The sequence below is a fragment of the Canis aureus genome, chromosome 10 (genome assembly GCF_053574225.1).
Source record: "Canis aureus isolate CA01 chromosome 10, VMU_Caureus_v.1.0, whole genome shotgun sequence".
In the NCBI taxonomy this organism is placed as follows: Eukaryota; Metazoa; Chordata; class Mammalia; order Carnivora; family Canidae; genus Canis; species Canis aureus.
In genome coordinates, this window is record NC_135620.1 from 56,019,943 (window position 1) to 56,032,009 (window position 12,067).

General features: G+C 40.4%; 1 protein-coding gene across 9 annotated transcripts in view; it reads right to left on the minus strand.

Moving 5' to 3' along the window:
• Nucleotides 1-12,067, minus strand: part of SLC25A51 (solute carrier family 25 member 51) — a 17,618-nt gene continuing 5,551 nt past the window's right edge. For 5 of the 9 annotated variants that reach the window (XM_077912605.1, XM_077912602.1, XM_077912608.1 and 2 more), the window contains one exon: nucleotides 1-3,584. In XM_077912605.1, coding sequence (XP_077768731.1) covers nucleotides 2,650-3,543 — 894 coding nt within the window. In that variant the 5' untranslated portion in view covers nucleotides 3,544-3,584 and the 3' untranslated portion in view covers nucleotides 1-2,649. Of the gene's footprint in view, nucleotides 3,585-6,123; nucleotides 6,293-12,067 lie in introns of all 9 variants that reach the window. The other 4 variants (XM_077912600.1, XM_077912604.1, XM_077912601.1 and 1 more) reach the window with 1 other exon arrangement.

Sequence of the window (12,067 nt, forward strand, 5' to 3'; positions counted from 1 at the left end):
TCTAGGTACACAATTCTGTTTTATTGCACAGTTTACAATATATAGCAAGTGATTACATAACCAACCATAAGGTAAGGTGAGTATTGAGACAAAAACATCAACTGTCTCCAACCACAAATGAAACAAAGACACAAATCTGCCACCATAGAGAGGTTGTGTTTGCTCTGTGATGCAGTCCGGAGGGCTCATACTACCCCAAGCGTTCTAAATATAGAATCCATAACATCTCTGGTGGCATCAGAGATGAAGTATGGGAGGCAGGACCAGGGTGCCTGTGCTCATAAACTGTCTGTGCCACATATGTAACAGAAAGGCCACTTTTAAAGCTCTTCAGATAAAGTTATTCGATCAGGTTTGCCTTTTCAAAATTACTAGTTCACACTGAAAGTAAAAACAAGTAGTTAGAATCTCTTATTAATAACACATTTTGACTTCTTTTAAGGTTCAGACAAAGCTGTTGGCTACCACAAGCAAGTTTATTTTTTATCAAATTTAAGAAGTCTATAGGACAAGACAAACCCATCCCTGGTAATGTATTTACAGTTTGGTCTTCAAAAGCTGTAAAAAGTGACAAAGAAATCCAAATCTATTAGGAGTTAAAATCGATCTTCAAAATGTTTTTAAACGCCACAAGTTTGAGATTGCAGAAACCAAAGTATCCCCTTTCAAATTCTCACTTCATCTGTATTTCACAAAGTGCTCTAGAACTTCAGTATCCGTCACCTCACAGGAGTGTATAGACAAAAGGAAGCCCATCCCCTAACTCACCCGCCACCCACTGAGCATCACCAAGACACACCACTGATGCTCAGACCAGGTGCCTTCATCTCCCGATTCAAAGCCAGACTCAATTCAGTAAGCCAAAGGATGCTACTCACGTTTATTTGGTGTCAAATCCTTTTCTGAAATCCTCACCTCTGTATCTTGGTTTCCAAAGAAAACTGCCATTTCCAACACATTTTGAGGGACTGTTGTAAAGCTACTGAGGCTCATTACTGCCTGGCAAGTGCTTGATAATGCTTCTCAATCCTTTATGTTGGAAGGATGCTTATTCGACCAGCCATATTGCATTTAGAGGTAAACATCTCTTTTGGGACTATCTGCCCAGAAATGGAGTAAACTACCAACTGAGACCCTGATTTTATTTTGGTCAGTGTATGCACATATTCATATGCAATTACCCAGAATGATGAAAAACTAATAGTAAGAAATCTAACAGCCATATCAGATGCTGGCAAGCAATCTTAACTACTTATTTACAGATGTGGATTTTTAAAAGGTTGATAAATTACTTTTCTAGGATGTTCCATATTTTATTAGTTAATCAATTGGTAGAGGCATTTTGCTTCATCTGGAAAAAATATTTTAAAATCTAATTCCTTTGACAAGTAAGTTTTTCTCTGTCATGTAAGGGATGAGTATGCTACCCAGCTATTATGAACTAGCAGCATTTAAAATTAATCCTTTAAATATCTTTATTTAGATCTTATCATCTCAAACTGTCTTACGGTTTTAATGATAAAATGGTAAAACTGGGTTCCCAAAATGTAAAAATCCTAATGGAAGTCTCTATTTCCAAGAGTCAAATAAAAAAGCTAACACCCTGGGATGAAAGCTATCTTGAGGTTTTTCCCTTCTGTAATGCTTACAAACCAGGGGAGAGAAATCTAGAATCCCATTAATAGACTTCCAAAATACAATTTTATGGAAGTGTTAATTTTTTTTTTTTAAAGGAGAGCTTTAAGAGAACAAGATACTTCAATATGACAAACTATGACTCAAAAAACACTCCCCAAACTCCCAAAGCTCTTAAGTTGGCAACAATTAATCAAAGAAACGGATTTAACCAGAGTTTGCAATTAATATAAAATTTCTTCACAGGAGGAAACACCAGTAACGAAATCTAGGCCTCCTCATGTTTTGGCAATGAAATAAGTGAAATTAACATTAGGACATCTGGGAGGGGTTAAGGTCATATTCAGAACTAAACACAAAACTCTCCAACCTAGCAAAATGGGAGCTTTGACTAGCTGCTTGGGTCGGCCACACCACGTCTGAATAGTCTGTAAGGACTATCCCAATAGGTACTTAGTTTCAAAACTAATATAAGCAATTTATCATAAAAAGCCTACATCTAATAAGCTGTTTTCCTCTGTCCTTTGTCCTACAAGTATATGCTTATGTTTAATGAAGACTACCCTTTGCAACTCCTCCTAAGAGCAGAGAAGCAAGAAATGGAGTAAGAGAAGGAAGCCTGAGAATTCACAGGGCTCTCTCTAGGAGCCTTTTCTCTGGCTGGTCATGGCCACTGACATTTCAATACAGAAGATTTAAAGACTTGGAAAAAAGAATCATACCTTGGCTACTAGTTTTCCTTGTCAAAAGCAGTCAGATAGACAGCTATTAACCAGGCAATTAGCCCAAAGTTCTCAGATAATGATAAAAAACAAAACCAAAAACCCCTTATATTTTCCTATTAGAACCTTTTATTCTGAATTTGTTGGTGCTTCAAGAAAACAGCTTTGCCCATAATTCACTGTGCCCTGAACTAATGACACCAACGTATATTTGGCCAATTAGGAGCAATGCCAAACCACATTCTTCTTAGATCTATTCAGTTAATAAATGGCACTTAACTGATAGTTTCTTTCATATAATCTTTAACAAGAACTCATAAGTTGCATTGATTATGCCCCAAGAGATGAGGGATCGATGGTAATTCAGATGAGCACCTCTGAAAAGATTTGTCAGCTTCCTGTCCCGCTCTAGCCAGATTTTCTGGAAAACCTTGGGAAAAGACTGAAATTCCCCACCAATCTGAGACTGCATGCGAGTTTTCACAACATTAACTGGGAAAAACAAGATTCCCAACATGGCACCCAACAGACCTCCACAGATAAAATCATTGACCAAATGGGCGCTGTGAGTTTTGGCGGTAGGCAGATGCTCCTTAATGGGACCTCGAAGGCCAAAGAAAAGGACATTGCTGAATCCATTGCGGAAAAGAACAGGTACCAAGCCTCGATAATACTCTCTAATTCCATGGCATTTGAGTGCCTTGAAAGCCTGGTAAGTGTTTGTAAATTTGTCATGATGCTTATGGTCTTGAAGCAATGTCTGAACTCTTTCCAATGGAGTGAAAATCGCTTCTGTTGTGCCTGCAAGTACTGCTGCCACACTACGGGTTGCAAACTCAGGGGTACTGATATGCTTCCGGAGAAGGCAAGATAAGTCCTCGTACAGACCAAACATAAGTGCCAGTGTAGTTGTCTTCTGCATCAGTGGGGGAAGGATTCCGCGGTACAAGTTTCGAAAGCCATCCCTCCTCAACTGAAGCACTGCATCCCGGGTTTTGATTCCATACAGCTGCTGCCTAAAGAGCACCTTCTGAATGGGAAATGTGATTGCTACATTGTTGAAAGCTGCACAGCAGCCACACAAGTAATGCTTCATTTCACCAACATTTGCAATGTGAGGTGACAGATCTTGTTTTGAAGATGTTAGGATGGGCGGTCTCTTTTCATGAGCTTCTGAATCCACCATGTTGCTTAAGATCTTTCTTCTTCATGAAGGATATTTTTAACCTACGAATAACAAAATGACAACAGTTAAGCCATTATATACAGGGCTAAACAAGTGGAATTTTTCCTTCCTTAACCCTTTAATTTTTGGACACTATCACATTTTCCCTTTTAAGATTACAGCAGTAGTTTTTTCAGTATTTTCAGAGGGCCCCTGGGGGTCCCTGACACCCTTGTAGGGGTCCAGGAAGTCCTTCCTTTTCCAGCCACATATTTGTGTGAAGCTGGATTTTCTCTATGTACTTTAACCATAACAACTTCTCCTCACAGACACAATGCAGAAGCAGATAGGAAGCTCCACCTACCTTTTATGCCAGACATTACACAGACCTGCAAAACTGGAAAACATACTTTTCTCATTAATTTTTTGGAAAATAGTTATTTTTCATGAAAATGTGTTGTCTATGCTAATGTGTGATTTTAAAGTGAATCAGAGGCGCCTGGTGTCTCAGTCAGTTGAGTGGGTTGAGCGACCAACTCTTGATTTTTGGATTGGGTCATGATCTCAGAGTTGTAGAATCAGACCCTGAATCCAGCTCTGCATTCAGGGTGGAACCTGCTTGTCCCTCTCCCTCCCCTTGCTGCCTCTCATCCTTCCTCCTACTCTTGCAATTTATCTTTAAAATAAATAAAGTGAATTAATTTTAAAACTTTGATTTCTAAGACCATAAACACTAATCCACCTAAATAAAGGCTCTTTAGGGTCACAATAATTTTTAAGTGTAAAGGGGTCCTGAGGGACGCGTGGGTGGCTCAGCGGTTGAGCGTCTGCCTTTGGCTCAGGGTGTAATCCCGGAGTCCCAGGATCGAGTCCCACATCAGGCTCCCCGCACGAAGCCTGCTTCTCTCTCTGCCTGTGTCTTGGTCTCTCTGTCTCTCATGAATAAATGAAATCTTTAAAAAGGGGGGGAGGGAATCCTGAGACCAAAAAATTTGAGACTACAGGACTACTTCATACGTACTATACAAGACAGTATATATGATTATCCTTCCACAAAAAGACTTAAAGTCCTCTGCTGAGAACTTAAAACAGCAAAACATACATTCATTCATTGTTCACTAACACTTAGTGTCTACTCTGGACTAGGCCCTCTGCCAAATGCTAGAGATTCAAAAGCAAGGAACTCACAATTTATAGGAGACTGCCAAGGTAAACAAACACACCACAATGTAAATACTTTGTATGATAAATATGAGCTGTGGATAAGGGACTCTAAGCATGCATTTTGGGAGGCAGAAGTTGGAATAAGGTCATGGAAGGCCTGCAAGTATGTACTATACTGTATTTTCACATATTTAATTCTCAAAACAACTGCATCAAATAAACATTATTTTCCCAGTTTTACCAATGAAAAAAACAATACTCTCCTTTGTTCGAGGTACAGAAAGTAACTGGTGGAACTGGCATGGTGTGTCTGACTGCAGGGTGCATGTTCCTGCTATCATACCAAAGGATGGGGAGGCTGCCCTGAACAAAGTGGCTGTATATCAGACTGCTGAAGATTTGAAGCCCAGCAGCCTGGGTAGCTCAGTGGTTTAACGCCACCTTCAGCCCAGGGTGTGATCCTGGAGACCTGGGATGGAGTCCCAAGTCGGGCTCCCTGCGTGGAGCCTGCTTCTCCCTCTGCCTGTGTGTCTCTGCCTCTCTCTCCCTGTCTCTCAGGAATAAATAAAATCTTTAAAAAAATAAAAATAAAAAACCAAAAAACAAGAGTTGGTAGAGATGTGGAGAAGTAGAGTCCCTGGTGAGAATGCAAAATGACGCAGCCACTAAAACAGAACTACAAACAACTACCATAGGATTCAGCAGTCCCATTTCTAGGTATGTATCTGTTAAGGACTGAAAGCAGAGTCTCAAGAGGTATGTGACACCCCATCCACAGCAGTAGTACTCACAACAGCCAATAGGTGGAAGCAACAGAAATGTCCACTGATGGATGAGTGGATAAACAAGACTTGGTGTATACACATACAGTGAAATGCCATGTGGCCTTAAAAAGGGAGGAAACCCCATCACATGCTATCAGACATGGATGAACACTGAGAACATGAAGTGAAACAAGTCATAAAAGGACAAGTACTGTATGACTTCGCTTATATAAAGTACATAAAACAGTCAAATTAATAGAGACAGAAAGGGGAATGGGAGTTACAGGGGCTTGGAGAAAGGGCAACAGGGAGTTACTGCTTAATGGGTATAGTTTCACACATGCTGCTATCAACTGTGGAGCATTCATGACAGATTTTAAAATGCAATTACTGTGAAGTGCAGTGCAGAGTTGAAACATAGAAAAGAATCAGAACCAGTTCCTGGGGAGCTTATAGCTACAGGAGCCACAGAAATTTAACATCAAACATAGAACACACATCCACAACCATCACCTCCCCTCTAGGAGTACAGCCTAGGGAAATAGTTATTCATACAAGAGGTACACAAAGCTTCAACTACAAGACGGTCACAACAATGCTCTTTAGAGAAATACTGAATAAAAATTAAACGCTCAACAATTCATGCCCAATTAATAAATGAAAATGTAGCCACCTGACAGGATGTCATATGGATGTTAAAAATAAGAGTAGGGGATCCCTGGGTGGCTCAGCGGTTTGGCGCCTGCCTTTGGCCCAGGGCGCGATCCTGGAGTCCCGGGATCGAGTCCCGCGTCGGGCTCCCAGCATGGAGCCTGCTTCTCCCTCCTCCTGTGTCTCTGCCTCTATCATAAATAAATAAATAAATAAATCTTTAAAAAAATAAAAATAAGAGTATTTTAGGTTCAGTAGTTTGAATTTTTAAAAATGTTAATGAAATTTTAGGTAGCAGTTGAATCTTTTGATCAGTAAATGGTATAAAAAGATTACTTTTTACTGACATGTGACAATGCTATTTTTTTATCTATGTAAAAAAAACCAGCAGGTCATATTTTCTCAATTTCATAATAATGCTGTTTTCCTTTTCTGTATTTTTTTAAGTTAACAGGAGATAAAGATAATGAAGGTCTAATGAGGATGACAAAAAGGCGACACTGACAGACCAATTAAGACAGTTTGCTGGGGATCCCTGGGTGGCGCAGCGGTTTGGCGCCTGCCTTTGGCCCAGGGCGTGATCCTGGAGACCCCGGATCGAGTCCCACGTCGGGCTCCCGGTACGGAGCCTGCTTCTCCCTCCTCCTGTGTCTCTGCCTCTCTCTCTCTCTCTATGTCTATCATAAATAAATAAATAAGTAAATCTTTAAAAAAAAAAAAAAAAAAAAGACAGTTTGCTGTACCTCTCTGAGGCTCAGCTTCCACACTTAGTACCAAGGCAGATGCCATCTACTCTGCACAACCAAAGTGAAAGTCAGCTAAAGAGTCTTAACACCAATGAGGGGAGGGGAGGGGTGGTACAGGGAGCAAGGCATCAGCCTTCCCAGTGGTGTCCTTCCTCCTTAAGTTTTTAATAAAAAATGCTTTTTCTGGAGTGCCTGGGTGGCTCAGTCGGTTAAGCATCTGTCTTTGGCTCTGGTCCTGATGTCTGGGTCCTAGGATCAAGCCCCATGTCAAGCTCCCTGCTCAGCCGGGAGTCTGGCTTCTCCCTCTACCCCTACCCCCTACTCATGCTCTCTTCCTTCTGTCTCAAGAAACTAAATAAAATCTTAAGAAAAAAAAGTTTTTTCAGTTTCATTCAGACTTACAGGATAACACTGTCAAGATTTTCATTTATTTTTGTTGGGGATTTCTTCTGCTGCTCTTACACTGGTCTCTTAGCATACTAAGAAAATTAAATTCACCCAACTATTCAAAGGCACTGCCCTGTGTATCCGAGATTAGAGATAAACAAGAACCCTGGCCTTGGGAGAGATAAGACATGCAAATAACTAGACTACAGTGTGATAAATGAAAGTAGAGAAATATACGCACAAAGTGTATAAAGGCCCCACATTAACAAGCTATCTAGAGACAGTGACAGGACAGGACAGTGGGAAACCAGGGTAAAGCACACTCAGCTAAAGGTGGCGGCACAGATGAAGGTGTAGGTCTTGTGTCAAAGGAGCTGCAGTGTCGTGTTCTTGAAGAACTTTTCAAATACGTTCTGCTGGAGCATAATGTGGGTGGAAAAATGGTGAGTGGGCAGAGGAGGATGGGGAAGCAGCCTTGGACCAGCTTTAGGAGACCCTCAGGAAGATCCCAAGACCTGCTGACACTACTGGGCACTATATTTTTCCTTTCTCATGTGAAGCAAATGAAACAAGCTATTTTCATTAAGTGTGTCACACCAGGGTCTGTGCGTCCTCTTCCTACAAGATAGACTAAGAAGAAAATGAAACACTGAACACTTTGGCCTAAAGTCTCTTTGTTTTGGAGTTCCAGTTGGCTTGCTCCATGTCTCTATTAGAAAACCTAAACTCCTCAGCTGAGAAAAACTGTTACTGGAAACCACTGCAGGCCCAAACTCTGCCCGAAGGAAGGTCCTGAAAGGGGTCAGGAAACTTTCCTGGGCACCAAGCCCCCTACTTACAGCATCCATCCCCAAAAGCAGGAGAGCCACACCACCTCTGCGCACCAGAACACTTTGTTCATGAAGAACATGCTCTCCCCTTTGGCAGAGTGCTGAAAGCAGCGACTTACATCTGAATGCTCCTCAGCGCTAGTGTGAATCGATTTAAAGGGGCAGTAGGATCCCTGGGTGGCGCAGCGGTTTGGCGCCTGCCTTTGGCCCAGGGCGCGATCCTGGAGACCCGGGATCGAATCCCACATCGGGCTCTCGGTGCATGGAGCCTGCTTCTCCCTCTGCCTGTGTCTCTGCCTCTCTCTCTCTCTCTCTGTGTGACTATCATAAATAAATAAAAATTAAAAAAAAAAATTTTAAAAAAATAAAAAATAAAGGGGCAGTAAAAATTGTTCCTCTGCAGTGTAAATAATCAAAGGCCTGGCTCAGGGACAGGAATTATTTCTAATTTTAGCAGGTATTAAAACTGTTAAATAATGACTTATGCTTGACTCAGAGATGCCAGATTCCTTGGAGTTGGGCTGCTTACAGATCCAAAAAAACAAATGAGTCATTTAAATGAAAATGCACAAAAGAAATATATTACTGTTTTAGGAAAAAAATTTACACGTTAAACATTATGAAAAGATTTTTTTTTTAAGAGAAAATAAAGTTGTTATAAATCAGTTACATATACAGATATCTCCCCCCTTTAAGCTCATTGCCCTGGCTCAGGGCTGCGTCCAGCCTGACTAGTGGAAAAGCCTCTTTACCAATCAGCTCACTGCTAGTGACACCCACATTTCACAATAAGATTTTCTAGTAAGAGCATGGAGATATCCCCGTATTTTGAATGATTGTATATATAAAATTCTAATAATTAGATGTATTATATATAATTTATTCTGTCTCCTATTTTGGTCCGTTTTTAAGTTTGTTTTTTTCCCTTATTTCTTTTAAAGAATGCTGCATTGGGATCCCTGGGTGGTGCAGCGGTTTGGCGCCTGCCTTTGGCCCAGGGCGCGATCCTGGAGACCCGGGATCGAATCCCACATCGGGCTCCCTGCATGGAGCCTGCTTCTCCCTCTGCCTGTGTCTCTGCCTCTCTCTCTCTCTCTGTGTGACTATCATGAATAAATAAATAAAATCTTTAAAAAAAAAAAAAAAAAAAAGAATGCTGCATTGGACAACCTTGTACCTACACCTTACCTGGGTGAACTCTTGCAAGTTTACTTGTAGGATAAATCTTTAGAATGGCATTACTGGCTCAGAGTGATACGTTTTGATAGCTACTCCAAATTGCCCCCAGAAAATAGGATGATTTATACTTCCATTACATGTATGCCAGTCAATACCAGTTCCCCATCATTTCCAGCACCAGGTATTAAACTGTAATTTCTAACCCTCTGATGTGTAAAAAATCTTTGTCATTTAAAATTTTCGATTAGGGGATCCCTGGGTGGCGCAGTGGTTTGGCACCTGCCTTTGGCCCAGGGCATGATCCTGGAGACCCGGGATCGAATCCCATGTCGGGCTCCCAGTGCATGGAGCCTACTTCTCCCTCTGCCTGCCTCTCTCTCTGTGACTATCATAAATAAAAAAATAAAAATATAATAAAAAATAAAATAAAATAAAATAAAATTTTCGATTAAACTACAGCACTTTTCATTTTGACCATATGAGTTTTTTACTAAATTTCACATTTCTAATGTGAAAACTTCATACCCACATTTCTAATACGTAGAAAAAAACTTTTCTGGTTTGTAAAATCTTCATATATGAAGAAAATTATTCCTAGTTCTATTAATCAAATCGTGGCAAATATTTTCCCTACTTTATTATTTTTGTGATACTGAAGTTCTTAATTTTGATATTAAATCTATGATCTTGGGGCAGCCCCGGTGGCTCAGCAGTTTAGCGCCACCTTCAGCCCAGGGCCTGATCCTGGAGACCCGGGATCGAGTCCCACATCAGGCTCCCTGCATGGAGCCTGCTTCTCCCTCTGCCTGTGTCTCTGCCTCTCTCTTTCTCTGTGTGTCTCTCATGAATAAATAAAATCTTTAAAAATAAATAAATAAATCTATGCTCTTTGTCTCTAGGCTTTACAACATCCTCAGAAGACCTTCATCACTCTAATATTATGAACAAGTAATCAATCCATGCTTCACTCTATAACTTTCATAGTTTCACTTATGAACCATACTGTAATCTCTGGAATTTCAGCGTAAGGAGGCAAAGAGAAGAGATTGCCTATGGAAGTGATCAGTGCCCATGAACATGTGTGCATATGTCTGCACTTGCTCTGCGAGTAGCCCAGCACTTCTCTAGCACCAACCTGTTCTGACCCACTAAGATAGTAGGATGCTTGTCACCATCTGGTAGTGCTTCCCCATACTCTTTTCAGAATTAGCGGTTTTCCTGGCTTTCACACTTTTCCTGGTAAACTTTAGTGTATCTTTGTTATATTCCTCCCAAAAATCTTGTTGACATCTTACAGAGAAAGCAACTTCATAGATAAATTTAAAGACCTGTCACTCTTCCAAAATTAAACTGTCCTTTACAGGAATATGAGGTCTTCTTTTTTGTGTCTTTTTACAAACTTTAGTAGCATTTATAAAAATTTTCATAGAGATCTTGAATATTTCTTTTATTCTTTAAAGATTTGAGAGAGAGAGCATGTGCACTCACACAGCACGAATAAGAGGAACAGGGGGAGAGGGAGAAGAGAAGCAGACTCCCTTCTGAGCAAGGAGCTCAATGCGGGGCTGGATCCTAGGACCCTAAAATCATGACCTGAGCCAAAATCAAGTTGGAGGCTTAGCCAACTTAGCCACTCAGGTGCCCCTAGATTGTGAATTTTTTTTTTATGATTATTTATTTTATTGTATTTATTTGAGAGAGATAGTGACAGAGATGGTGAGTGGGGAGGAGAGGGAGAAGCAGGCTCCTCGCTGAGCAGGGAGCTCAACACAGGACTCAACCCCAGCACCCCGGGATCATGACTGGAGCCAAAGGCAGATGCTTAACTGACTAAGCCACCCAAGTGCCCTCTTGAGTATTTCTTATGTCTAGTATTTTACCTTTTTAGTTGCTCTCACAAATGGGCTGTTTCCTTCCAATTAATTTTTGAACTGGTTTTCATCTGCCTATGGAAAACAACTACCAATTCCTGCGTATTAAGGTTAGAACCAGCCAACTTACCATATCCTCTTGCTATTTTCCCAATTTTTTGGACTGGATTTGCTTCAGCTTCCACTATAAAGTACCACAAAAAATTTTGACTTCTCTATAATATGTATCTTTCTTCTGGCTTATTAGATTGGCAAATACTTCCTGAACAAAATTAAATTATACTAATACTGGATACCCTTATATTTTTCTTGATATCTATGGTAACTTTGCTAGGAATTACTGTTAAGCATGACACTGGCTTTTGGTGTGAGAAACAGGAAGTTGTCATAAAGTATTTATAATCCAAGTCCTAGTAGTTTCAAGTTTATACAGGGAAACAGATTACCATGACACAAAAATGTTTACTGATCAACTGGCCCCAATAAAATCTGTACCCACTCAAATAACCTTCCTGGTTCAGCATCTATTCCTACGCACCTTTAGGACTATGCTGCAAATACAAAGCAAAACATATTTTTCTAGAGCTATCACATAATTTCATCAGATAAATTACATTAAAAACCCCAAAACTGGGGACGCCTGGGTGGCTCAGCAGTTTGACATCTGCCTTTGGCTCAGGTCATGATCCCAGGGTCCTTGGACCAAGTCCCATATCAGGTCCCTTCAGGGAGCCTGCTTCTCCCTCTGTCTCTCATGAATGCGTAAATAAAATCTTTAAAAAATAAATAAAAATAAAAACCCCAAAACTTCATTCTGCACTCATCCTTAGTGTATATTTGTATTTTTATTTAAAGATTTTATTAAAAAAAAATAAATAAAGATTTTATTTATTTATTCATGAGACACACAGACAGAGAAAGAGAGAGGCAGAAACATAGGCAGAGGGAGAAGC